The sequence below is a fragment of the Brachyhypopomus gauderio genome, chromosome 10 (assembly GCF_052324685.1).
Source record: "Brachyhypopomus gauderio isolate BG-103 chromosome 10, BGAUD_0.2, whole genome shotgun sequence".
NCBI lineage: Eukaryota > Metazoa > Chordata > Actinopteri > Gymnotiformes > Hypopomidae > Brachyhypopomus > Brachyhypopomus gauderio.
In genome coordinates, this window is record NC_135220.1 from 19,657,392 (window position 1) to 19,683,721 (window position 26,330).

Sequence of the window (26,330 nt, forward strand, 5' to 3'; positions counted from 1 at the left end):
GCACAGCAGCACACGGCCGTGGCATGTGCATGAAACTGTGGGTCATAAAAGCACCGGGCAACACGACGGGCACCAGCCTGATCTCTCAGCCACCTGCTACATAGCCAGCAGACAGCCTGCGGAGGACGAGGTTGGAAATCCATCTATATAGTTTAAAAAACAAACCAAAGCAACCAAACAATTGCACTGGTGCCAATTCACAGTACAGCTCCTGTAATAATCCTTAAAAACAGGCGTAGATAAGGATTTGTAATCCATTTTAAGAATCATTCTGGCAACAAAAAGGTGTGATGAACTCTGAAACAGCCCGATACAAGTGAAAAGGTAAAAGGCACAGACGGTTAGCAGACGAGATACAGTTAGAGTCACGTTTATTTACAGCAGAATCCTGACCAAATGGAGGGGAGGACCAGTTAAGGGAGATGAAATGTTTCAGGTACAGCTTGTCAGGATCCATGTTTCACTACACAGTTCTTAATTTATTTTTACTTTACTTTTATACAGAATCCTTTTGGCCGTAATGTCAACACCAACAGAGCTTAGAACTTAGCTCCCTCTGCTGGCCAGGAGGTCAACTGGAGAAACAAAAAAAAAAGGAAAAAAAAAAAAAAGTATAAAATGAAAAATGTACACCATCAAGAAAATAAGGAGAAAACAAAAGCAAGGGGACAAAACTAAACAAAACAAAAAAAATCTTTAATAAAAAAAGGAATATTTTAATATTTTAATGCAATCACCATAATCCTCAGGGTATTTTTATTGTTTTTTTTCTCCTTCTTCTCATAAAGTCCAAGGGGTGGCTGGCAGGGGATGGGAACTGGGATTTGTGAGCCAGCTGATGTCTGGTCCGGCTGTCTAGTGGTCCACAGCCAGGTATGATGGTTGGGGCAGAGTCACTGGGGCAGCGTTTCATGGGTGACTCCCGAGCGCTCCGTGGCCATGTGTGAATGCTGGGATGTACAAACCAGTCAGAAGCTTTCTGATTAAACTCCAGCGTCCTTTCTGAAAATTATTATTTTCGAGTGTGTGTGTGTGTGTGTGTGTGTGTAACCGTTCAAACTTTTGACCCTGTGTCTGTGTCCCATCCAAAGAGACACTATTGTTGCGGTTGCACTAGGAAACGCAGTGTGAAGGACAACACACCATACACTTCACATGCAAGGCCAGACAACTCACAGAATAAAAAAATAAGGTCATTTAAAAACACCCCCCCCCCCCACCAGACAGACAACCAAGCCAGCAAACTGCATTTGCGCTCACACACACACACACACACACACACACACACACACACACACTCTCTCAATTCCAGTTTTTTTTAAGAGTAGTGAATCCAATAGTGGTGGTAGAATAATGAGCAAAAAAAAAAAACAAACAAACAAAAACAAAAAAACAAAAAGGTTTGTGTTTGTATACATCTCTGGGCTGCAGAGAATGTAGTTTTCAGACAACCCTTTAACCATCAGTGAGTTCACCCCACCCTCCCCACACACACACACCCCAAACAGCGTTTCAGAGGTAATGCCTTACATTCCAGAGGACACGCACACACCTCACACACTGCTCTTCAGTACTGAAGCCCCTGTGCTGGTAGTGAGGCCGGCCCATCATGCTGTCAGTCGCGTGGGTGTCTCAGTGGAGTTGTGTACAAGGCCTGAATCAAAATGTCACTGTTTGACTTTAGAGGAACCAAGGTACACTGTGAATCTCGCACAGATCCACACTGGAGATGGACGGACACACACACACACACACACACACACACACACACCCCATTTCCTCCCGTCGGCCACACATACATTCAACCCAACTACAAGTCCATCTAAAAGCAAAGATCAACATAAGGGTTGGGAAAAAACAGTTCCACTACCCAAAAAACAACCAAAATAAAAATCCATACACATCATTGTTCACACACACACTCTCTCTCTCACACACAAAATACATGTGTACACATATATACATAGAATTATGTGCTCTTCCAAAAGGCAAGGAAAGACACACTCAAATTTTATAATGTATCATTTCTGTATATGCCAAGAATAAAATCTTTTCTAAATAAAATACATGTATCTGCAAAGAGCAGGATCTAAGGGGGGAGGGGGGGCTTATTAAATGAGGAAAAGAGCCATGGGCCAGTGGATGGAGGGATATTAAGGGGAAAGGGCAGAGCAGAAGGTAGAGAGGAGGAGCAAAGAAGTAGGGGGCGTGTCTGTGGCCTTGTGTGTGCTGGTCCTGTTTCGGCCTCGTCAAGACGTTCTAAGCTTCTTGTCCATTGTTCCAGAAACAAAAATACTTACATTGTTCTCACTGTCCATAGATCCATAAATGATGGCGATTAGAAAATGGACAAACAAAAATAGCGAGTGCACACGGGGTTGAGAGCCCCAGCTGTGGCGCAAACAACTCCAGAGTGGCCTTTCAGTCAGAGAGAGAGAGAGAGAGAGAGAGAGAGAGAGAGAGAGAGAGAGAGAGAGAGAGAGAGAGAGAGAGAGAGAGAGAGAGAGAGAGAGAGAGAGAGAGAGAGAGAGAGAGAGAGAGAGAGAGAGAGAGGGGGAATGGCTAAAGAAAAAGAGGTAGAGTGATCAGGAGAATGCAAGATAGAATCCTGAAAATGAAAATATATATATATAAAAAAAAAAAAAATAACGGTGAGTAAAAACAGTGGGAAATGTGCACTGTGAGAAGAATCCATCTGGCAGTGAGGTCATCAAACTGAGATCTGCATTAATCCCATAGACGGTCTCTCCATCTGAACGTTGGAAGGATAGATAAGATGAATGAGTGTGGTTCCTCTCTTCCACACTCACTCACTCTCTCTGTCTCTGGGGGTGGGAGGAGTTGAAGGCTGCTTGTCTCTAGAGTGGGAGGAGTCGAAGGCTGCCTGTCTGCAGGGTGGGAGGAGTTGAAGGCTGCTCGTCCGCTGGCCTGTTGCTGAGAGGGCATCATACCTCTAGGAACCGTGAGCTGCTGGACTTGGCATGGAAGGGCTCGGACCACATGCGCCTCAGGTCCCCCTGTAACACACACACGCAGTCATCAGGCAGCTTGCCTATACTCGCCACAAACTCCACTCGCCACAAACCCCCAAACTCCACTCGCCACAAACCCCCAAACTCCACTCGCCACAAACCCCCAAACTCCACGCGCCACAAACTCCCACAAGAAATATTAAAAATCTTTAAAAATGTTTCCAAAAAAAAAAAAGCCACATCTAAGACTTGTTAAAGATAATGACCATCCTTTTGATAATTGTTGGATAAGAAAGGTGTCCAACCTGCCCGGAGATATTTCTCTCAGACACAGACACACACACACAGACACCCACACAGATACCCCCCCCTCCCTACCTTCAAATAAGCCATAGTGAGCAGAGGCAACAGGGTAAAGGGCACCAGGTACAGTAGAGCTGGCTGAGCTGCACGGTGGATCCGGGACGCTACGGTAGCGGTCAGCAGACCTGAGAGACAGACAGACAAAGGGGGGGGGGGGGGGGGGGGGGGGGGGGCAAGAGCAAGACAGAGAAAGGGAGCTCTCGAAACTGTAACCATAACCCATTGAACAAATCCTTGTGCGCGTGCACACACACACACACACACACACACACACACACACACACACACACACACACACACACACACACACACACACACACACACACACTCCCACCCCCTTCACTCACCCACGAAGTATCCAATGAGGGTACAGTGGAAGTAGGAGACACGCTGCATGCGTCCGGACATGTTGGCGGGCCCGGCTCCCTCGCCGCTCGCCTGCTTCTTGTAGTTGTCGTAGCGGAGCACGAAGCAGAGCAGGAGCCCCGGCATGACGATGTCGCCGATGCCCAACATGGAGAAGTGGCTCCCCGTGGAGCTGGGGAAGACCAGCTTGCCGGGCAGGGAGAGGCGGGGCACGTCGCGGCCCACGCCCGCCCCCAGGTGTAGCTTGCGGGAGAGAACGTCCAGCGGGTTGTCGGCCGGCTGCGTGGCCACCTTCACCATGACGTTGCTGTTGAAGATGTAGGCCGAGAAGAAGACCTGGAGGGGCAGAGAGGATCACGGTTCACCGCGTCCACACGTCAGGAGACACGGAGCAGAGTAAAATGGGGCGATCTGCAGGACGGGGGACCGAGAGACACCAGGGGACACGTCCAGCCTGGAAGAGCACCAACACAGAACTGGCCCCAGTGTGGCTGGAAGACGGCGGAGTCATGGGAGACCAGCGAGGTTTAACGGTATCGGTTCAGACTGGCCCTCATGCTTGCGGAGGTGATTGACAGGCAGAAGAACATGTGCAATATGCATTAAGGAAGAGGCAAGCAGCATATATCTTTTTTTTTTTTTAATTCAAAATTTGCCACAGTCCATGAGCAGTCTGGCTACAGTGAGTTGCTGGGCTGGTCAGCGGAGTACCACTGAGCCAGGCATACGTGCCCTGCTTCTGTGGAGAAATGGTGTGTGTTCTGTTTTGTACAGACAGTGTGGGTCTGCTCAGCGGGTCTGCCTTTGTGCTCAAGCTCCCAGCCCCAAGTCTGAAGTCTCCAAATGTTGCCACCAATTTTCTCATACTGTTCTTGGAAATATCATGACCCAATGGTTCGTCTTCCTAAAGTTATCCATGGCTCAGGACCTCAGGATCACATGACCAGAGGTTCTGTTCATTACGTCACAATAATCAGGTTGTCGGAAAAATAACTGCCTATGTATGCAATACCATACCAACAAATCTAGAAACCACTTCTTCATAAACCCAACCCTAAAGAAAGCAGTCCCCTTTGCCCCTGGGGTTGAGAGACACACGTGTGCTGGTATTGTGTCTGTGCTCACCCAGAACACATCGTAGATGAGGAGGCCAGACAGGAGCAGGCAGGACACCTTGAGGCTGGGCAGACGCACAAACGCAATCATGGCCACACACAGCCCCATGGCCAGCGCTGAAAAACACAAACCGCAGATTGAAAACCTAGCGCCAATACAATACTAACATAGATAAGAATGAATAAACAATAAGCCATAGTTGTCCCTGACTGTTAGCCTCCCTACAATTACATCAAAAGCTTCTTACACACACTAATATGTTGGCAGTATAATTAAATACCTAAAAGAATGAAACAATACTTAGTACGGGCATGTCTACAACATGTAGGTTAGCATTTACCCTGCAGGCAAGTGTATCAAGATCTTTTGGTGCCTCCCCCACCCCACAGTGACCCACCAACACAACCTACACACTTGACACTCCCATACCCCCCCTCCAAACACCCAACCCTCCCTCCCACACACACACACACACACACACACACACACACACACACACACAGTGTAGGCTAAGTACCATCCATAAGGAGCCAGTGTCCGGTGAGCACCCAGATGAGGACGAGCATGACGGACAGGGAGAAGGAGAGCAGCTCGGCCAGTGTGAAGCGCCCGCAGCAGCCGAACGAGATCCTACGTTACACACACACACAGATCGTTACACACACACACACACACACACACTACAGCAGGCAAATGAAATCCTGACAGTAGACAACCCTGTTACACTTACACAGCTAAACAAGATCCTGCATACAACACACACACCGCGCTTCTCACACACACACACACTACATTGCAGAACACACATCCTGTTACACACACCCATATTAGATCCTGCACATAGAAATACAGAGGCCAGATCCTGCATGCAAAACCTGCCGTTACACACACACACACACACACACACACACCACACACCAGCCAAACAAGCCTGCATGCAAAATACTAACTCCGTTACACACACACCCCCGAACATGATACTGCTGCATAACACACACCCTGTTACACATATACAACATTTATAGAACACAAAGCAGTCCTGAACATGCAGGACTCCACTAACACTCCAGACTCTTACTTGTTCTGTGGGGAGCAGGGCCGCGTGAGATACTGGCACATGGGCAGAAGAAGAAACGCAAAGGCTATAGTGGCCAGAACTAGAGAGAGGGGGAGAGGAACCATGTCATTTCAGAGTGACTGACCTGCGCTGATGAATTGGGTCTGTGTGTTGGAGAGAAGAGAGTAAGAAGTTGTGTTTAAGTGTGTGTGTGCGCATGTGGGGAACATACCTGCAGTGCAGATGGTGAAAACCACCTGAACCGAGTCAAAAAAGAAGAACATGACGAGTAGAGAAACAGATGCTCCGATGGGGAGGAACAGAGCCTGTGTGGAGTCTATGGTCTGAATACCTGAGGAAGCACATTCAGCCATTACTGCATCCACATGCTCTTAAACCCACTACAGTGGTACCGTAAGATAACTAAAGCCATAAGCATATATTACACCCCCCCCCCCCCCCCCTCCACACACACCCACACCCACCCCCCAACTCCAGAGCATGCGCGCATACAATTTGCCTTGCGGTTTTAATTTCTGCAGTGCAGATGTGCTGGACTCACTGTTGTTGGAGTTGCTGTTGTTGAAGGGACCGGCGGCTGTGGGGTTCCCGTCCTTGTCCTTGTCTTGGTTTTCACAGTCCATGTTTAACGACCTGAGCACATAGACGGGCGGAAGGGGGGGGGGGCAGTGAGAGAGGAAGTGTAGTCTCAGTGCCAACACTTCTGTAAGCCTTCTGGAAGTCGGAGGGACGGCACAGACAAATATTCCCTTCATGGTGCTTTCACCTTTTTGAAACACTTGTTTTCGAAAAGATCCATGACTCAGGTAGCAGGTATAAAATGTTTATACCAGGGCAGGGAACAGTTGTAATAATTTTCAAATGGTGGAAGGGGTGTTTGGAAGAACACAGAAGCTACCTTGCACCCCGCAGAAAGGGTTTGCTTCTGCACAGATCTCACAGTACTAGAGCTTAAAGCTCTCCTAAGGTCAACCTGGAGGGTTCCACTCAAACTCTCTCCCTGTTCCTACCTCCACACATGGCGTCAGTGCTGTTGTTTCAGTGTGGTTCAGGACAACACGAGTAAGTATCAGGATAAAGGAAAGAACACATGAGTACTGAGTCATTAGTCACCAGTAGGAAAACAAAAATGAACTCAGTACACCATTGCACCAGTTTTCCACACCATATTAAATACATCAACACCAAGAACTGAAATACATGTTCTTTAACAGTCTTTTTACGTTTGGATATTTCATTATCCGTACATTTAGGCAATGCCAGGATTGTTGGAACATGGGTTTTCTGAGAAGTGTTAATGAAGACATGACCTGGGTCATGGTGTGATCCATCTTTCCCAAACCCCTGCACTATCTGAACGTGGTACAGCCCAAGGAACTACTCACGCTTCCGCTCCCTCAACAGCTCTAGCTCTTCCCGTACTGCACACTCGATACAGCACTACATTTCATTTACACGACATTTGATTTACATTATTTAGCCAGCACTTTTATCCAAAAATGACTTAATTACGACAACCGAGGGTTAAGAGCATTTGTTCAGGGGCTGAACACTGGCAAATTAGCAGTGGTGTGGCTTTGTGTAGCAATCCATCTGATTACTAGTCCAAACACCTGGACCACTGAGCTAGACACATGAAGGTGTGGGCTGACTGAGCAGGTAATTCAATCAGAGGTGCTGGGGTAGGGGATATTGTGGGCGGGGCCTTCGCACTGAGCATGCTCTTACCGAAACCCCAAGAGCACAAGACAAGGGGCTCATTTACATAACACGCTTCATACACAACAAATGGCACACTGGTCATCAACAGAGATGAATTTACAAGAATTTAAAGAAATAAAGTAGAAAAAAAAGAAGACAACACTGCCTTGGAAAGCTTACCTGAAGCTGCCATAGACAATGAGTAGGATGGAGATGAGGAAGGTGGACACTTGGCTGGAGTCGACAAGGGAGTAGGCCCTGGGGGAAGAAGAAGAAAAAAAAAAGTCTCAGATGTAGAGAGAAAAGCACTCAGAACAGAGATGTGACTTCAGGAGTCCTCACCATCAGCCACCACTCAACAATAATGTTCTTAGGTGCTGCACCAATCAAATCTCATTTTACCTGGGTAATTCATGTCTAGGAATTAAACAGGTGCTTACAAAAAGAAGTTAATAATTTAACAGACCCTTTCCCACAAAGATTTTCTCTGAAATCCTATTTGCATACAGAGACCTCGGAGAGTGAATTAGCATTGGATTATCTTTTTTCTATACCCATTTTGAATATTGTAACCTCCCAGGGCTATAAAAGACAGTAAGAGGTACAACAGGAATTTAGAATCTCAAAAATAGACCAACCTAACCACTTATATAAAACAAGCACTGTGGAAATCAAAGACACATGATGGGTAATGTGTTTCACCAAAGCCAGTTTCGTTTGCTCTTGTGAATACTACGATTGGTCAAAGCACTCAGAGAATTCTAAAGTGGAATTGTGATTGGTCATGATGCTCACAGAACAGTGTTAATTTGCATAGAGCAGTCTTCCGTGATGAGTATTGCAAAATGATTTTATTCTTTGCAAACACCTTATCTTAGGCGTGGATGAACTGGCAAAAACAATCATATTTGACCAAGTAATTTATTTATGTTTGTTAACAAGCTAGCATGACTCCACCATCACATTAGCGTTGGATCTGGTAAATCAATACAAACAGCAGGAGTGTGTGTAGAGGAGCAGCACTAAGATCACGACCTGCAATCCAGTCGGTCTTTGTTGCTACAAAGCTTTATCCCCACAGTGAGACAACATTGTGGATGATTCTTTATTCAAATGTTAGGACACTAAAGGTCTTCTGGTCGATGTAGTTAGTCCCAAGGAGACAACAGGGGTGCCTTTGCTTTCGTGGTTCATGCTGCTACGCTGTGGGATTCTTTGACGCAGTGAGTATAATATCCATGGGCAAAGGACTTGTTTAAAAAGAAACTAAAAACTCATTTGTATTCCCTGGCTTTTGAGACCGGTTTGTAGACAGTGGCTGTAAAAATTGAATTTTATTTCCTTCCTATAAGATATTCCTACATCTTCCTAGAGCTGGGCGATTAATCGATATTATCTATTAATTCGAATTTACAGTTAAGGACGATGTGTTATGAAAATCGATTTCCTGAGTTTTAATTTGCACCACCGACGCTGAACTGTGGGCTCCCGTAGTTCAGTGAGTTTAGCACCTCCCACCCATCTACCCTCAACACACAAACATGAAGGCGGAGCTTGTGCCCAAGAAAAGAGCAACTAGCTTCGTGATCTGGAGTTGGTTCGGTTTTGCGGCGTCAGACGTAGACCAAACAATTCCTCGCTGTAAGGTGTGTTTGAAACCGATAGAGGGAGAGCGCGAAGAGTGCTATTGTTCAGTTGCGTTGTGAATAAAGTTTCCCTCCGCGGGATATTTTGGATTAAGCAGTTTCTGCCTCGGTTACCGAACCCGCTTCAATGGATTATACTTTCGCGAGTGACCGTAGCGCGCGGCTCCGCACACTCTGCGCGAACGGCGGAAGCTTTTATACGTCCGAAACGATATGTGGTAGTATAAAGAAACACCCCTCAAAAACAGGGGAAGGAACATTTACCTGACAAAAATTAATGTTGCATTGTGTTCCAGGTTTGAAAAGTGCTGGAATTTTGGCTAAAGTGAGGGCAGCCCTGTTCTTAATCTTAAATGTAGACAGCGTGACTAAGTACACAACATGCAACAATTGTTAAATTGTATTTGTTTTCCATTTTATTAAAAAGGGCACCAAATTATTTATATCTATTTTTTGAGGGTGTGTTTATTTATTTATTTTAAGCTTGAGGGTGCATTGTGTCAGTGCTTAAACTATGTTGGAGAAAGCCTTCTAAAAGTTACTGGATGTTCTCACTTGTTTACAATTGTTTTTTGCAATAGAAGATTTTTTTGGGGGGTCATATCGCCCAGCTCTACATCTTCCCATAAAAGAAGTCCTATAACAGCTCATCTTTGGGCCACATCTCTTACAGGTTTTTGAATATTCAAGCATTTTCCACCAATTCAAGCGTTCTTGATGCAAGCTCCATTTACTCATTAGCTTCCCGTGTGGGAAACCCAGAAAATATTTTTAAACCACACAACACACTCTTAAGTCATCTCCAGATATTTTGGAGCACATACATTGGACACCAAACACAGCAGAACCACAGGAAGTGGCCGTGACCCCGGTCCACTCTCGCTCTAGGAGACGTTCTGGCTGCCCACGCCGGACTTCAACAGTGAGGCTAGGAGGAGATTTCAGTTTGTGTTTAATCCCTCCCATATCCCCGACGTTCCCGTTTCAAATATCACTCAAAACAAGAGGAAGTAGAAGTATAGACTCTTCCCTGAATTATTTATATCTACCCTAATTATCGACACTACAGGAGTGTCATGGTAAGGCAAGGAGCAGTATCATGTGTACTTAAGACAGAAGGTACCTGCTGGCTCTTACTAACGCTTTGGTAAGACAAGACATTGAACCTTTCTTGTTGTTAGTTGGTACTACTCCTCCGACTTCCAACAGGCCTGGCACAGTGGTGATTGGGGTTTAGAGATCACCATCATGGACAATGAATCCTTCTACACGCGACTTTAAGCAGGAAGAGATGGCACGCTTCCATAAATCAGAGCAGAGCGTCTCTCGTGTCAGGTGTGTAGAAGATCCTCATCCACTTGGCAAAACAGGTCATCAGTTGGAATGTTTCCACCTGCACGTTCCAGGTTTTAATCATCGCTGCTCTGCCCTGCTCAAACATGACCACTACAGGCAACCATAGACTTCAAGCTCCGTTTTACCTGTACAGAACAGCACAACATCTGTATTGTGTGGTTTGTTGTCATTGGAGGTTTGTGCACATTTCTCCACTGATGTTGAGTGAGAAGTCCTGCCTTGCAGTCAGCATTCCAACTCATCCCAAAGGTGTTCAGTGGGGTGGAGGTCAGAGCTTAGCACGGACCACTAGAGTTCCTCCATACCAGAACTCATCAAGCCATTTCGGATCTTGCTTTCTGCCCTGGGCACAGGCACACTGGAACAGGAAAGGGTGTTCCCAAACCGCTGGTACAAGGAAGCATGGGATATCCAAAATGGCTTTGTATGCTGCAATATCAATACTACCCAAGACTAATGCCTTGCCCAGGGCCTGATAAACAGCCCCGGGGCATTATCCCTCCTCCACCAAACTTCAGTGTCTACCAGAATGTGTTGCGTCAACACTGATCTCCCATCATTCGCCAAACTCTGATCCTTCCATCAGAATGCCAGATAGTGTTTCCACTGTTCCAGAGTCCAGTGGCAGTGTGCTCCACACCACCCCAGCTGACACTTGGAACAGCAGAGAGTGAACTCCGGCTTACGCCCCCACCCTCAACTCATGCTGACGCTGCTTCCAAATATATGTTGAGGCACGTTGCAGCTCTGTGGTCGCCGAGTAGGGTAACAGAACAATGCGTTTGTTTCCCCACACTACACGCTCCAGTCTGCGGTCTGGCTCTGTGAGGCCGTGTGGTTGACATCTGTACAGCCACTTCTGCTTCTAGGTGACTTCATTTCACAATAACAGCACCAAGTTGACCAGGAAAGAACCAGCAAATGGACTCTGAGCAGAGATGGCACCCACCTACATGCTTCATTTTAAAACACCTGTTGGCAACTGCAAACGAAACCTGGACTCAGTAATTAGGAGGGGTGTCCACACATCTTCAGCCACATAATGAGTTTCCAGCATTCATCACATTGCCAATTTAAACAATTGTAATTGGAGTTCTGCAGGATCAAGATAGTTTGGTCGTCACATTTTTTCACACTCAGGAGGGCCATTTAGGTTCATATTACTTCACTAAACTCCAACATCAACAGCAGGAAATTACTTTTCAATACGAGTCTTGTCTTTTATTTTTTTATTTTACCCCAAAGGAGATCATACCAATTCAGCACACCCCCCCCCCCCCAACTGGACTAATGTATTCTTTATACCAGTATATTTTATTATTTACTTATATTAAACCAACTTCCATGTTTTTTTTCTTTGAAGCACTTATCAAAAAGTACTTTAAGTGCATTCAACATGAAATGTGTGGAATAAATAAATGAGTCTTGATTTACTCTCGGTTAATATAAAGTTTGTCATTAAGAGACAATGAAGACAGTTATGAGCACAGCTGTACTTGCTGTCTGAATAAAACAAATGCATCACTGTTTTAGAATTGAAGCAAAATGTCATGCAAACCATATGTAGATCAAATGAAATGTAATTACAAAAACACTGATCAGCAAAGGACAATATTAATGAATAGGCAAGACCACAAGCCTAAGTGACCACAAACCTCCAGGGGCTGAGCTACAGAAACTGACCAAGCCAATTACCAATCGGGGATGCAAATAAATGAATCAGTCATCATTAATATAAACAAACAAATAAGGTTTAAATTATAACCACATCACATGCAATGTTAGACTTTGGCTGGAAATGTTAGACTTCAGCACAAGAAACAAGCTTTGCATGCACTGGACTTCACAACCTCAATTCTCAAACAGGCCAAGAAGCACTATTAAAATGCCCTTGGCCAACATATCAGGCAGAAGAGCAGATCATATTTACATCAGGCTTGGCCTTATGACTGAACACACAGTATTACATGTTATGTCTGCAACCAGTTTGTATGACTTTGCTGAAAACAGCTTATTTAAAGTGAAGCAATAACAAGAATAGTTTATTTATGGTGAAATACTGATCATGAATTAAAGGGAAGTGTAACTGCTACTCTATGTACAGGTAGGACGAAACGCAGGCATTGTGAAAACACACTGCTCGGCAGTGTATATTTCCTCAGTTCTATACTCACTACCCCCCTAAAATACTTCCAGCAGGTCTGGGCCTGCAAGTCCCCAGGAAAAAACGGACAAATGCAAAAGGCGAGACGTTGGAGAGCAAATAGTGTTTACGGAGGATTTAAACTTCAGCCCAGGAGGTGACACGGTGACCCCAGTAACCGACCACCATGCAGCCTATAGCCAGGGATGTGGAATGTGTGTGGTGGTTGTGAGGACCACATGGTGTGCCTCCAAAATCCAAAATGCATCAGCAACCATCTACCAGGGTCATGCGAAATCTAGGGCTGCAACAACGAATCGATAAAATCGATAATCGATTATTAAAAGTGTTGTCAACGAATTTCATTATTGATTCGTTGTGTTGCACGATTTGTTTCACTCTCCTTGTCATATTAGCTTACGTCACCTGCGGTTCTTTGTCAACGCTGGAAGGAAAAAAAAAAAGCGAGGCGGAGCCAGATTCTTCAGAATAAGTTTAACATTAAGTAGTATATAAATTGTACAAATGAAACATGACCAACGCAGAGAAAAATATTTGGCTTAAGTCCTCAAAAGTGTGGGAGCACTTCGCGCTTCACACAACCAAAAAATGTGTAACATGCAAGCTTTGCAAAAGTGATTTGGCTCGGCACGGGAGCACAACGGCGATGATACATGTTGGACTCACCGACGAGAGTGAAAGGAGCTCAACAGCAAGGTAAATTACTACAATATCAAGTCAATAAAAGTTGAGTTTGTTTCGTTTTGAAGTGAGGAAACGTAACGGCGCACTCACACTATGTGAACCGTCATAGCATGGTTTGATGCCGTTTTTTCTTGTTAGCTGGACAATGACAGTGTACGTGTGTTACTTTTTATTTTAGTTTAATTAGCTTAAGCAGTGTTTAAATGTGCTTTATAAATACATATAACTTGTACAAAATGGTGGTAATTATTGATTAAGCTTCAAGTTTACATTTTTTAATAAAGACACTGCACTGTATGGGAGTGAGGAGCAAGGCAGAATGATTTGCATTTAGACAGGGATTAAGGTAACAAGAGCAACTCAAATTCGTGTAATTATTTGTTTTTACATACTGTGCTACATATTGCGCCAATGTGTGTGTGTATCTTGTGTTTAATTACTCTATTGGCAACGTGCATGCCTTAACCTTATACTGCAAATAAAACCAGATATTTATTGACCTGTTAAAATTATGCATACTCATACTATATAGTATCTCATTCCAGAAAAAAAAACAGCAAACAATGACGGGCTTCATGATGGGAAAGACATGTACACCACAACAAACCACTGTCTTGACTGAAAGCATCCTCACCATGATCATCACTGACATGAGGCCGCTGTCCATGGTTGAAGACGAAGGCTTCAATAGAATGATCTGCACCTTTAATCAGAGATCCACTTATTTTTCTTTATTTAATTTAACTTATTAGAATTTATTAATAAATGTTATTTAATTTAAACTATTATTTAATTATTGTAAGTACCTATTTGTTCTGTTATTCTATTTCTGAATAATGACATGAAAATCAACTGTTTTCCCAGATTCATCGATTATTCGCAAAATCAATCAGCCGATTAATCGATTTTTTGAAATAATCATTAGTTGTAGCTCTAGCTAAATCCCCACTGCTTAAAACATACCTGGGGAAAAAAAACATTTAACTCCGAGTGAGATGAAAAAGGTGATACACCACACTGTACTCAAGAGACCCATCAACTGTGAAATCTCACATCATAAAAATTTGGCTGCCCACCATGTCATTCATAAACAACATTTTCAGTATTGAGCAGATGCTCTAATACAGAGCGACTTACAAGCTTTGTCTACTCATAGAGTGCATCTTAGCCAGTACAGCAAGTTTGTGTCAATAGTCTAACTACAATGCTGCTAAACACACAAATCGATGCAAATACCTAAAGGAAAAGTAGTACATCAAACAACGATAAGTACAATGTCAATAAGTGCCGTAATGTTCAGTTAAACAGCTGTACAAAATTTGCATAGGCGCAAGATGCTTATTTTAATACTTTACAGACAAGTCTTCATTCTGTGTTTAAAGACTGCAAGAGATTCTGCTGTTCCCAAAGAAAGTTCATTCCACCATCTGGGAGCCAAGACAGAGAATATAGTCTAGATATCCCTCTTCCAATGGACTTTAGGGCATGGTGTCAAGTAGGGCTGAACGATTTTGGAAAATAATCTAATTGCAATTTTTTATCTATAAATTGCGATTTAAAAATCGCGATTTTTTCCCCATTGTTCCACTTCAGGAAACTCTGTTTCGGCATTTTTTATACAGCTCAGATACAGGGTTGCGGGACGGGGGGGGGGGGTGTAAACAGAGGCGGTCTTTGCATAGAGGCGTTGCTAGGCAATTGCCTTGGGCCCCTCCCACTGTAGGGCCCCCTTGTCTAGCTAAAGCCAGGTTCACACTACACGACTTTTCAGTCATCAGGTTTTTGTGCCGTTCGCACTACACGACTGGTTGTGCTGTAATCGCAAGTCTTTCAGTTGTTGTGGCTTTCACACTACATGACTGATCGGTGACGTGGGCTCACGAATTAAACGACTGGGGAATCGCCGACTCATCTGGCTGCCGTCCAAAAACACGAGAACACGAAAATGAAACACTCGCGAGAACCAGCAACACCACGAAGAAAATAAAAACAACGTACATGTACTCCACATTTTCGTTATTATTATTATTTTTTTTTTACCGTTTAACCACTCCATAGTCCCAAATTGCCAGAATTATTTCATCTCTCCATTGCAGTGAACATATATATAGTCAATCGCACTATTTCTCCAGTGCTGTCACAATAACTTAAACACAGTCTTGTAGTAAAGTTGTATGAAGCTAGACGCTGCTGTTGACTCACAGTCGCCGACTGGGCTAGATATGAAACATGCTAGATATTAAACATGCTAGATATCTGCCGGTCGTCTCCGATGAGTTGACGGCCACTCGGCGAGCGTCTTTCAGCAGTTCACACTACACGACCACAGTTTCTGTCGGCGACTGAAAAACCAGCCTAAAATCTTGTAGTGTGAACCTGAACTTATTTCTTGCATATTAATGTTGATGGGCCCCCTAGCTAAATTCGCCTTGAGCCTCCAAATTGCTAAGTCCGCCACTGGGTGTAAAATGGACTAAATTTAAGTATTATTATTATATCGTGATCGATCGATCGCCTGTGGTTGGCGCCAGAGCGAACTACTAATTTTTTAGTCTAAGACGCTCAATGCGTGAGAGTTGGCAACCCTGCAGGTATAGCAACTTGGCTAAAATATGTGCGTGAGGGCGTTTGGTAGCGCATATCCAGTGTGTTTAACAAAGCCATGAAGCCGGGCTTGTTCACTATATTATCGGGCATCATGTCCTTCACTATGAACTCTGTTACTGTCAGAGTTATTTCAGCGTGCCGCTTCGAATTACATCCATAAGGAGTTACACTTTCAAACGGTTCGGTCAGTGAACCCTGTCTGCTGGACCGCGGTCAAGCTATCCGCGCTTTCGCGATTCATCCGTGCTTTAAATCTTATTGCGCCTATATGCGTGATTTTACGGTATTTCGCTGCTCACCGCATACTAAAGCTGTATAAGCGCAGAGAAACACTGGCGTATTTGAAGATGCAGCACTGGTCGTTGGCATTTTAGCCTTACAAATATCATACGAGGCTTTGTGGTGTTTTTTTTAATGCTGAAGGTTTGTAGTGTTACCTCGCGTCGTAGCAACAGTAGCAAGGCATGTTTTGCAGGGTACCTGACGTTGAGCAGCATCTTTTTAAAAGCCAAAGTAATTTCACACAACTTATGTGCTGCCCCTCTTTGGTATTAGACTTTCAGTTGTGTCAGCTTCTGTCGAGCCTGAAGCCATTGTGCAACAAGTTAAAGTGCGCTGTGTTAACTTCACTTCTCCACCTCCCTGCCTCCTGCTCGGGTTTGCTCCGTTCGTCCTCGGCTCGCTCCCAAGTCACGTGACCAGTTTAAATCGCAGCCTGTGCGATTAGACAATCGCGTTTTAAAAAATCGCGAAATTATCGCAAATGCAATTAATCGTTCAGCCCTAGTGTCAAGCTGAACCACACTTGAGATCCGAAGGTCTCAGGCTATGGATCAGGCTCCAACCCATGTAATCATGCAGGGAGGGGCTGGTCCATTCTTGGCTTTGTATGCAAGTATCGGGGTTTAAAATCTAATGCAGGCTGAGGAAACGCAGCAGCGGAGTGATGTGTGCACTTCGAAGAATTGTGAACTGGTTGTACTACTGCGTTCTGGATCAGTTGTGGAGGTGAGATGAAAAAAGTGATAACAGAACAATGCAGTGGCTTTAAGAAGCCAAGTCAGCTGTGAAATCTCACGTCATAACTCAAATTAGACTCTACCGCTTCTTAATAGTAGTGGAAACTCAAGATTTCATTCTGAAATAGGAGCATAATGCACGTTTCTTGGAAACCAGTGCCTGATCTTACTGGTGTGATGCTACATGCTATGGCATTGTGGTGCAACTGGGATGGGAAGGTGAAGATTTTGTGATGGTGCTTATGGCTCCATGTGTCTAGTTCCTTTTCTAGAGCCCCTAACTAGTCCAGGAGGTGAAACACTACGGCCCTGTGCAGACTTCACTGGCATTTTTGTAAACAAGAACAGAAGTCAAGTATGTGTGGGCCCATGGTACAACAAGTCTCTTTTAGAATGGGAAGATCAGAAGCCATTCCAATGATAATGAGTCTGTATGCAATTAAAAAGATAAGTTCTGTCTGTTGTGCACCAAGAAAGGCACTTTTTGCATGCAGCGGCGCATTTTCAGTTTCATGTTTGGCATGTTAACCAGAAAACTGTGTCAGAAGCAAAATAGGGTGTAGCACTGCACTTTATGGTTGCTGCAATAGTTTCTCACAGTTTGAAAAGGGGAAAGAAATACTCTGCATAATTGTAATTATAAATATTCTAACTATATAAAACTTTATATTTTAATATAAACGTTTTGATGGGGTGGGAGGGTGTGAGGATGGGCTGCCACAGTCCACAACCAGGGAACGATCCAATATGCAATCCAGTGTGTGGTCATTTCCTATAATGATTAAATGCACATCTGAGACATTAAGTGGTTTGTAAGATAGAAAGTTGAAATCAATCTAAATAGCCGAATGTTCCTGGATAAATAATCATGTTTGGATAGATGGAAATATTAAAGTACAGATAAAATGGACACTAGTTCTGCAAGTTGAAAATTAAAAGAAAATAGGCCAACAGTATTTTTCAAAAGTTTCAAAACCTAATATTAAAGATTAAAGTTCAATGTAGCAAGGAAACATATGCAAGCAGAGGAAAGATAGCCAACTCATCCAAAATATTTTTACTGTGTACAGAAAAACTATTTTAGGTTTTGCTGGGCAGGACTCGTAGAGGAACAGAAGTCACAGGAGGACAAAAGGGGCGGACCATTAAAAACAAGCCACCGTTGGTGGATTTGTGTAGTTCTTATTCAACTCTAAGCCAATAGACATTTCTTTCATTTGTGAGAGTCTGCATCAGTTCACCACCATTACACACACTAATGAAGAGACCATGTGAATCTGTGCTGTTTTTTTTTCCAGCCAAACGCATGCTGGAAAGATCTAGATGGTAACTGAGTTCAGGAAACATTCAACCCAAAACACAGGCAAAAACGCAGGTGTGGGGTGGAACAAGAGCTCTGACTTCCCCTTAACGATGAGGTCTACCTCAGACAAACAGCATGTCTAAAACACATGTTCAGCAGTACGTGTAACCAGGAAGAAAGTCACATTTAATCAAGAATGATCAAACCATCAACTAGGGTTGCAACGGTATGAGATTTTCACGGTATGATAACCGTCTCAGAAAATACCGCGGTATCACGGTTATCACGGTATCACAGTTAGTTTGTATATTATTAAAAGATACACCGACCCTTAAAGAAATTACAACAAGTTATTTTTGTTCAATTAACTATTTATTGTAGAAACCTGGAACTATTGTATACAAAATGTGTCCTTTAAAAAAATAAGCCGTACACATGTTTATATAAATACTGCAAAATTAGTGAAACCTAAATCATGGATTTCAGTACAATTATTTAAGTTTAAATTATTTAATATCTGATAAACTGAGCCTGGGTCAGTGTCTGATCAACAACTGTTGTAAACGTCCGTTGTACTGCCAAGTTGGAATATAACTTGGCAGTACAACTATACAACCATAACTATAACAGATACTGCAGGAAGAGAGGATTTATTTCTGACATCATCACAATAGAGATGTCTATTTTAAGGTTTTCACACCGAGTCTGGTTTTAACATATCAAAAACAGGTACGTTAGAATTTGAACGCATGTAAATTAATAGCGTCTTTCACATCCAGTGAAAGCAAGGACCATAAAAAGCTAGGTTTATACTTTCACTAGTGACCGTAGCAAGCGACTCCGCACAGTTCTTTTGTCTTACGTTAACAAATACGAGCCTCTTTTAATTCCAGGACGAAACATGAGAGAACGTGAAGACGTTAAGATTGGGCGTTTTGGAAATAAACAACCATTAAATAATGTGATGAAAAAGCGAATTATTTCGAGTATATGTATAAATATTTAACTTAATTAAGTTTAAGGTGCTGGGAAATATTGAAACGGACCTTTAAAGTGACGTACAAGTGTTTTAATTCCACCTTTTAAACGTGTATGAATCCTGCAAACATGACTTTGTTCATTAGTTACAAAATTCGAGAGGTGCACGACCTCGCGAATCGACAGCGCGCGAGACCCTCGCGCACGGGCGGAGCCACCGCGATTACGTCATTTTCGCCACTGATTTTAGTTTAGCTTTTTTTTTTGTTAAAAAATGTGTTAAGTCTGATGCACTTTCTGCCATTGTCACTGCTGTGTGCTGAGTAGCTGAACCGGAGCGGAGTTGCGCATGCGCGGGTCAGTTTCTCCGCTGGCTTGCTTTTTACCGGTAATAAGCAAACGCACACGGTATGATAACCGTGCATTTTAATACCGTGGTATACCGTGAAACCGGTTACCGCTGCAACCCTACCATCAACTGGAGGCGACCGAATACTGGTATAAATAAGACTTAAGAGCACATTGTTCTAAACTTTAAGAGCACATTGGGATAATTCCACAGCAAGTGTCAAAGATTTAACATTACCAAGTTCGCCTTTTAGATCTGTTCAGTAGCAGAGGTCCATGGTGTATGGGCACACTGCGCAACTTTGACTGAGCCTGTTTTGGTGTCAGCTGTACACTAGGTCTGATGGTGTATATCTGACATGTATATCTAACATGACATGTGACACAATGCCGATGTCCAACATGATAATCACCCACATGGTGGCACAACAAATGCAGAGATTGTAGTGTTTTGCATGTAAATGTGCTGCCTTGTGTATGGATAAAAATAAAATACTTGCAACACTACTGTAATCACGACATGCCTCTTGTAAAAATTATTTAGGTATTGAAAGAGCTCCATCTTTACAAATAAACAGGTTCCTGAATGGTGAAAACAGTAGACAGATACCGGGCCAAGAGGCTATAAAATAAAACTTGCTCTCAACACAAACAGGACAAACATCTGAAGAAATTAAACACTGTGGATGCATCTTTGTTATGCAGTGAGAACGGAGGGCCAGAGATATATACATTTTTTAATAGATCAAGTTCAGCACTTCAGTGATGCAGTGAAATTTTATTTCAAAAGTTATTCCAGCTTCAATCAAAAATTCCATCAAACCACATTTTTCCTTCAGTTTACTTTTGCACCACATAGGTTAATATTATACAGTAAATGCTATGAATGTTCAGACAGCAGTACTTCTGCATTGTTTTTTTCCCCTTTTCCACCTGATCAATTTGAAATTCAAGATTTTCATAGTAGAATATTAAAGCAAAGGCAAATGTTTTTATATACTTTTAAAAAATGCTGAAATAAAAAAAATTGTGGTGGCATTATAAACGAACGGAGATAGATGGAGATAGCAACCATAAAATGAAGCCCATTAGCAAACAGCAAAAACAAAAACTATTGAAGGAAACAAAACTTAAGGAAATCTATTTTACTGTAGCTAACGGACCTGTAAGCCCACTCAACAGTCATTTCAAAGGAAAGAAGAAAGCAAACGTGTTTACCTTGCCAAGGTTCAGAGCGCTTCATGTCTGTGTGACTTTGGTGTCTTACAGTGTTAAACGCCCATTCAAAGTGCCACTCAGGATTTTGGAGGAGAGGTTTGATGTCTAGTGGTTGAACCCTTTAAGCTTCAAACAGCTTCAGGTGGATGCTGTGGTTCACCACTCCTTTCATTTAAACCCAATATATCTGTTAATCCAAAGACGGTGTAATTCCTGCAATGGAGGGCCGTGTTTCTTTAATGCATATTAATTGGCAGTGGCAGAATTGGAATTTTGAGTTTTTAATCAGTTAACAAGGCTAAAGACAGCAAAGGTATTATTAGCCTTTTGTTGTGTTGGAGGGAGGTGGTAGGCGTGGTGTTGGCAGGTTCCTGCCAACATATCGTCTGTTATTAAATACACATCATTCAAAATAATAAAAATATAAAGTAAAATTTAAAAGAAATGTTAACATTGAAGAAATAAATTTGCAGTCACTAACAGAAGTCTTTAGTGGTGGTAAATTGTTTAGCATGACATTTACATTTTATGTATCGCTGTAGTAAAGAGGCCAAGGGTCATTCTCTCAGCATCTTCAAAGTGTATTAATTTCACTCCCTCTCTGCAACGTTCTGGGAGTTTTGGGACAGTTTAAACAAGTTAAATGACATGTGAGCTGGACACACATGTATGGGTAATCATCATACATCTTCAACTGGACTTTAAAATGTCATCAGAAGAACCCCCAAAATGCAATCTATAAAACAGCTTCTGATATCATTTGGCCGTTTGAGGTTTTGCAGAACTCCAGATGTTTTATTGAGCATAACTATATGAAGATGAAGAGGACATTCACATTTACTACAGAACTAAATGACAACTCAAGTGCTTGGCCAGCTGACGCACACAACATTACAGCAGGTGTTCATTTTACAGGGCATCATAACTGGGCTGTGCTCATTCACATAAATGACTAAGATTTTTCGCTGTGTACTGATCTCACTCAACAAGCTTAAGACTAAACATTCAAAACTACACTAGCAAAAACTTCACACCTGCTTCACAGGCAGATCAGTGGCAGCTTTAATCATGTCAGTATGACTGTCTACGGCATTCTAGAATATTTCAGCTCGTTAAATATCTTCACAATGAAAACCAGGCTTCACAATAACTTAGTCTTTTTAGGTTGAACCTCAGAGCTGTAAAGCGGGAACACATTTTCATCCAAATTAGGCAGCTTTTCAACCATTTCTCATCACGGTCATACCAGACATAACTATGCCGCCAAGTATTCCATTTAAGCAACAGCTTTTAAAAGACTTTGTTCTAAAGTTAAAACCACCCATTCTGCTTCAAATCATTACACACTGACAAAGTATGCCATTCATTACTTTCTTCTGAAGCAGTATCATGTAGGATTTGATCATGGTGCTTGGGTTTCAGCCATTTGCGAAGCGATCCTGAAATATCTAACAGACTTGGACACTCGAAAGGTTTACAATGTGAGACTATCAAAGTTTTCTAGAAAGCAAGCCACAATCTATTCAATTAATTTCTATAGAGAAAGCTGTTGGACACACATGACTGTCATATGCTTCTAAAAGCACGAAGTTGTCCGTCATATTAAGGCTACCCCCCCCCCCCAAAAAGTCACAGCAAGACGCTAAAATTCCAAATTCTACTTTTAAAACGTTTAGAAATTTCAAACAGCTAGTTTAAAACAGCTCAATCAACAGTTCAGAAGCACCTGAACCAACATTGGCTTGGTTTAGCATTATTAGTAGTAGTAATAGAGATTAAGCTATCTTCTATTACAGTCATGATGCTGCTGAAATTTTAATTTCCCTGAGGGAAACCTCCCAAAGGAAGGGATGGATGGATCTATCCATCTATCACTGGGTCTAATCTTTCATCCAAGGAGAGCATTGGAATAACATCACACACACACAATCCCAGATAGCCCTCTAACTCGGGCCTCATGTTCAGCAGTTAGCTGCCTAACAAGTGCTGGTGCACTGCTACACAACAGCTGGAGGCTCGGATCTACATGCTTGTACCACCTCGGATGTTATAGGATTAGTGCTCAGGCATCGCCGGGAGCAGTCAAAAAATGACATCGGCTGAAGCCAGGGAGGAAAAACGCCGGATTAATCTAGAGCATCCGTCTTATGGAAATATCAGCATCGACAGAGAACATAAATGCAATTCTAGAACAAGTAATGCCAAATGTTTTACATAAATATGTAATGTTTGTGTAACTGGACAGCTGTGGACATCCTGATCGATTTAAGACTATTCAGATTCATATCTTCAGAATCATTCAATCTGGGGCAAGACAACAGGTGTAAATAAGACTGAGCAGACCGAGAGGAAAGATTTAGGTCAAAAATAAGTGCATTAGGAAATGTTCCAAAAGCTAAATGATAGATGCCTTTGCGTTCCTGCAATGATAGTACTGACATTTTGCAAAGCGTACTGTACTCAAGCTGTACGAGTGTGTATTCTTCACATGAAAGTTAAACCAAACTAGAAAGCAACAGGTGCTTGTGTTATTTTATTTATATTTCTAATATTAATAACACTACAGCGATGGAAATCTGGATCTACCCATCTGTCTTGACAATTATTCGTTTCCACAAAACATTACACTGCAAGATAAAAAGACAACCACGAAACTACTGTAAAGGAAAAAAAGTTTGCGGTCCTAAGAACTTAATCATTTAAGACCCGGGTTCCACTCAGTCACTGGGAAATATTCTGATTTGGTCCGATTCTTTAAAAAGCTGCATTTTCCCCACCCAGTTTCAATGATTTTACTTCTCAGAATAGCAATTCTGCATTTTCAATTATTTCAACAATCCAAAGAATTCCCCTTTTAGCCAAAAGTCAAGACTTATCACAAGAATAGCTCCGACTCCAATTTCTATTACACAAAAGAACCTGAAGTTCCTCTGTTAAATGAAAACTTTAGTTTCACAGAATACCTGTATAAAGGACCAAAGCATCATTCAGTTTAGCGTTGTGCATCTGTCAAATCCACAGGCTCAATGCTTTAGGGACTTGACCATTAACTGATAAGATGGAGCACCTTAGAGAATGAAAACTACAATCTTGTACAGTGGACATTATTAAGGAAGTTAAGAAATAGTGGCATGGATTATACTACAAACAGTTGCATTTCAATAGCTAAAACCTACTGTGCCGGTTTTCATGACACACACTTAGTCCAGTTCGATACTATACTTTTTAATGGAGGATTACTATTAATATCTCCCAGACAGCATGGAACTAAACCACATTTAATCTGTACCTGGCAAACCGGTTGGTTAACATGGCAACAGTGATAAAGCTATATCTCAAGTAAATGTCAAATCTGCTTAGGACCATAGATAGAAATTAACGAATGGGCAGATGAAAACAGACAAACAATGGGGCTTGGTTGACACACCTTGATATGGTGTTTAAAATGCAGACTATTATGAGTTCTGTGAGAGAGGAGTTTAAAACTATAGAACATGCACTGTGCAGGAGGTCTAAGGATCAACTCTACTCACAGTGACATGTTAATACTATTCAAAATAAGACTAAACGGCACATCTGTGTATTTGTGTTTAGAAAATCAGGGCAGCGATGTGAAATATTGTCCAAGATGTACGAGTTACTGGTGGATGGGTAATGTATCTGTCTGGCCTGTAGACATTTGTCAGTTTCCTTGGCTTGAATAATCGATGTATCTAATGTGTGTCGAAATGACAATATGTCAAATGTACAGCCAATCAATTTACAACTGAAGTTCACATACACTCATGTTCACCACGTTAAAATCAAACGTTTGAGTTACACGGATGTAATGATTAAACTGGTGGGATCAAAATTACGAATTCCGTACCATCAGCTATCTTAAAATATGACAATTGGCAAACCCGTGAAAAACATATCTAGTCGCCGAAGTAAGTGAATATTGTGATGAAACCGTAAAGCCGGAATCTTGCCACATAAAAAAGAGAAATATGAATACTTCATGCATTCAATACGCTGTAAATATGGGGATAAGCCGAGCTAGACTTGCTAAACCCGCAATTTTTGCATTGCGAGCTAGCCAGTCATCCACAACAGCAACCCAAAGGCAACTGTTAGCATTTACACGCTAACAAGTTACGCAGCTCCAAATACAAGCTGAAACTGCACAACTATCCAGCTAGTCACCAAAACATAAAATAAACAAACAAAATGTAAATCACAAATAGTTCAAGCAAAAAAAAATAAAAATACATCGTTTGTATCTAGCCAGCATTGGCTAACGCCAAACAGGCCGACAGTATAAGAGCCAGGCAGATATTATAGCCTGTGGTAAGAGCAGCGGCTAGTTAGCCTGCTTAGCATGTAGCTAGCCAAACGAGTCTTCTTTGTTAATAGCTAGTTAGCTAACTCGGACGGCTAGTTACTGCGAACTCATAAACATGGCGCTGTGTTAATGGGCCGAGCCGCGGCGCCTGACTGGGTTTGAAAAGGGACCACAGGCTAAAACCTCTGCGTCCATATACTCGCAGAACCGTCTTCGAGTCGGTTAGCTTAGCGAACCACTGTGCCGAACCGTTTCGTTCACACGACCAGACGGAGCGTTTGAGTGCAAAAACACGCCTCGAACCTCGACGTGAGCTCGCCGCTGGTGTGGACGCTGTAACAAAAAAATAATTAAATTGTGCGGACAACAAAACACTTGATCGTGACAACACGCAGACGCCTTTAAAACACACGGAACATTTGGGTGTAAAAACACCACCACCACGTTAGCCGGGCAGCTAGCGAAGCCTTCACACTCCGGCCGTGCGCACTCACCAAGAGTAGCTCTGCTCCGCCATGTCGCCGAGCACAACGGTCGGTGGGGTCCGCGGCTGGAGCTAGCGCAGGTTCGGGTCCCCTAAAGCAAAACGGCGAAACCCGATGGAAATTATGTCTCCTCCACAGCTTCGGTGCTCGCGTTCTTAACAAAGCCCTTGTGATAATAACATGGCGGTGTCTTCCGTGGCGCACCAGCCAGCAGACACTAGCTGAACAGCTCGCTACAGAAATGACAACGATGGCTCTGCTGGCTAGCTGGACAAGACAAAGCACTCCGGGGAAAGGAAAAAAAACTATTTTGTCAGCGACTGGCTGCCGTTTAACCTCCGTCAAAACAGGCCTCGGTATCAAAGGCCCTTTACACTATCTGTAAATCCATTTTCGATTGATATATTTTCTGGTCTGCACATGGAGGTACGGTGTGTTCGCCTGGCTATAGCCGAATGAGAGCCGTGCAGGTCGCTTTGTTTTCTATGGCGAGAACGCGCAGCGTCGCCCTTTGCCAAAAAGGTTTGCAAAGCAGCGTCTGTTGACTACAGAAACGGTACACGGATAAGCTCAACCATCCGGTGGCCGACAGTACTGCAGCC

The 26,330-nt window shown here is 42.9% G+C and overlaps 1 protein-coding gene across 1 annotated transcript; it reads right to left on the reverse strand.

Annotated features, from left to right (window-relative positions):
* Positions 1–354: 354 nt before the first annotated feature.
* sppl3 (signal peptide peptidase 3) lies at positions 355–26,330 on the reverse strand. The gene is made up of 10 exons (XM_077020355.1): positions 25,738–26,330; positions 7,777–7,854; positions 6,437–6,528; positions 6,107–6,226; positions 5,896–5,974; positions 5,335–5,447; positions 4,827–4,933; positions 3,683–4,037; positions 3,351–3,460; positions 355–3,017 (listed from the first exon to the last, which is right to left on the reverse strand). The coding sequence occupies exons 1-10, from the start codon at positions 25,758–25,760 to the stop codon at positions 2,946–2,948; spliced, it is 1,149 nt and encodes a 382-aa protein (XP_076876470.1). The 5' UTR covers positions 25,761–26,330; the 3' UTR covers positions 355–2,945.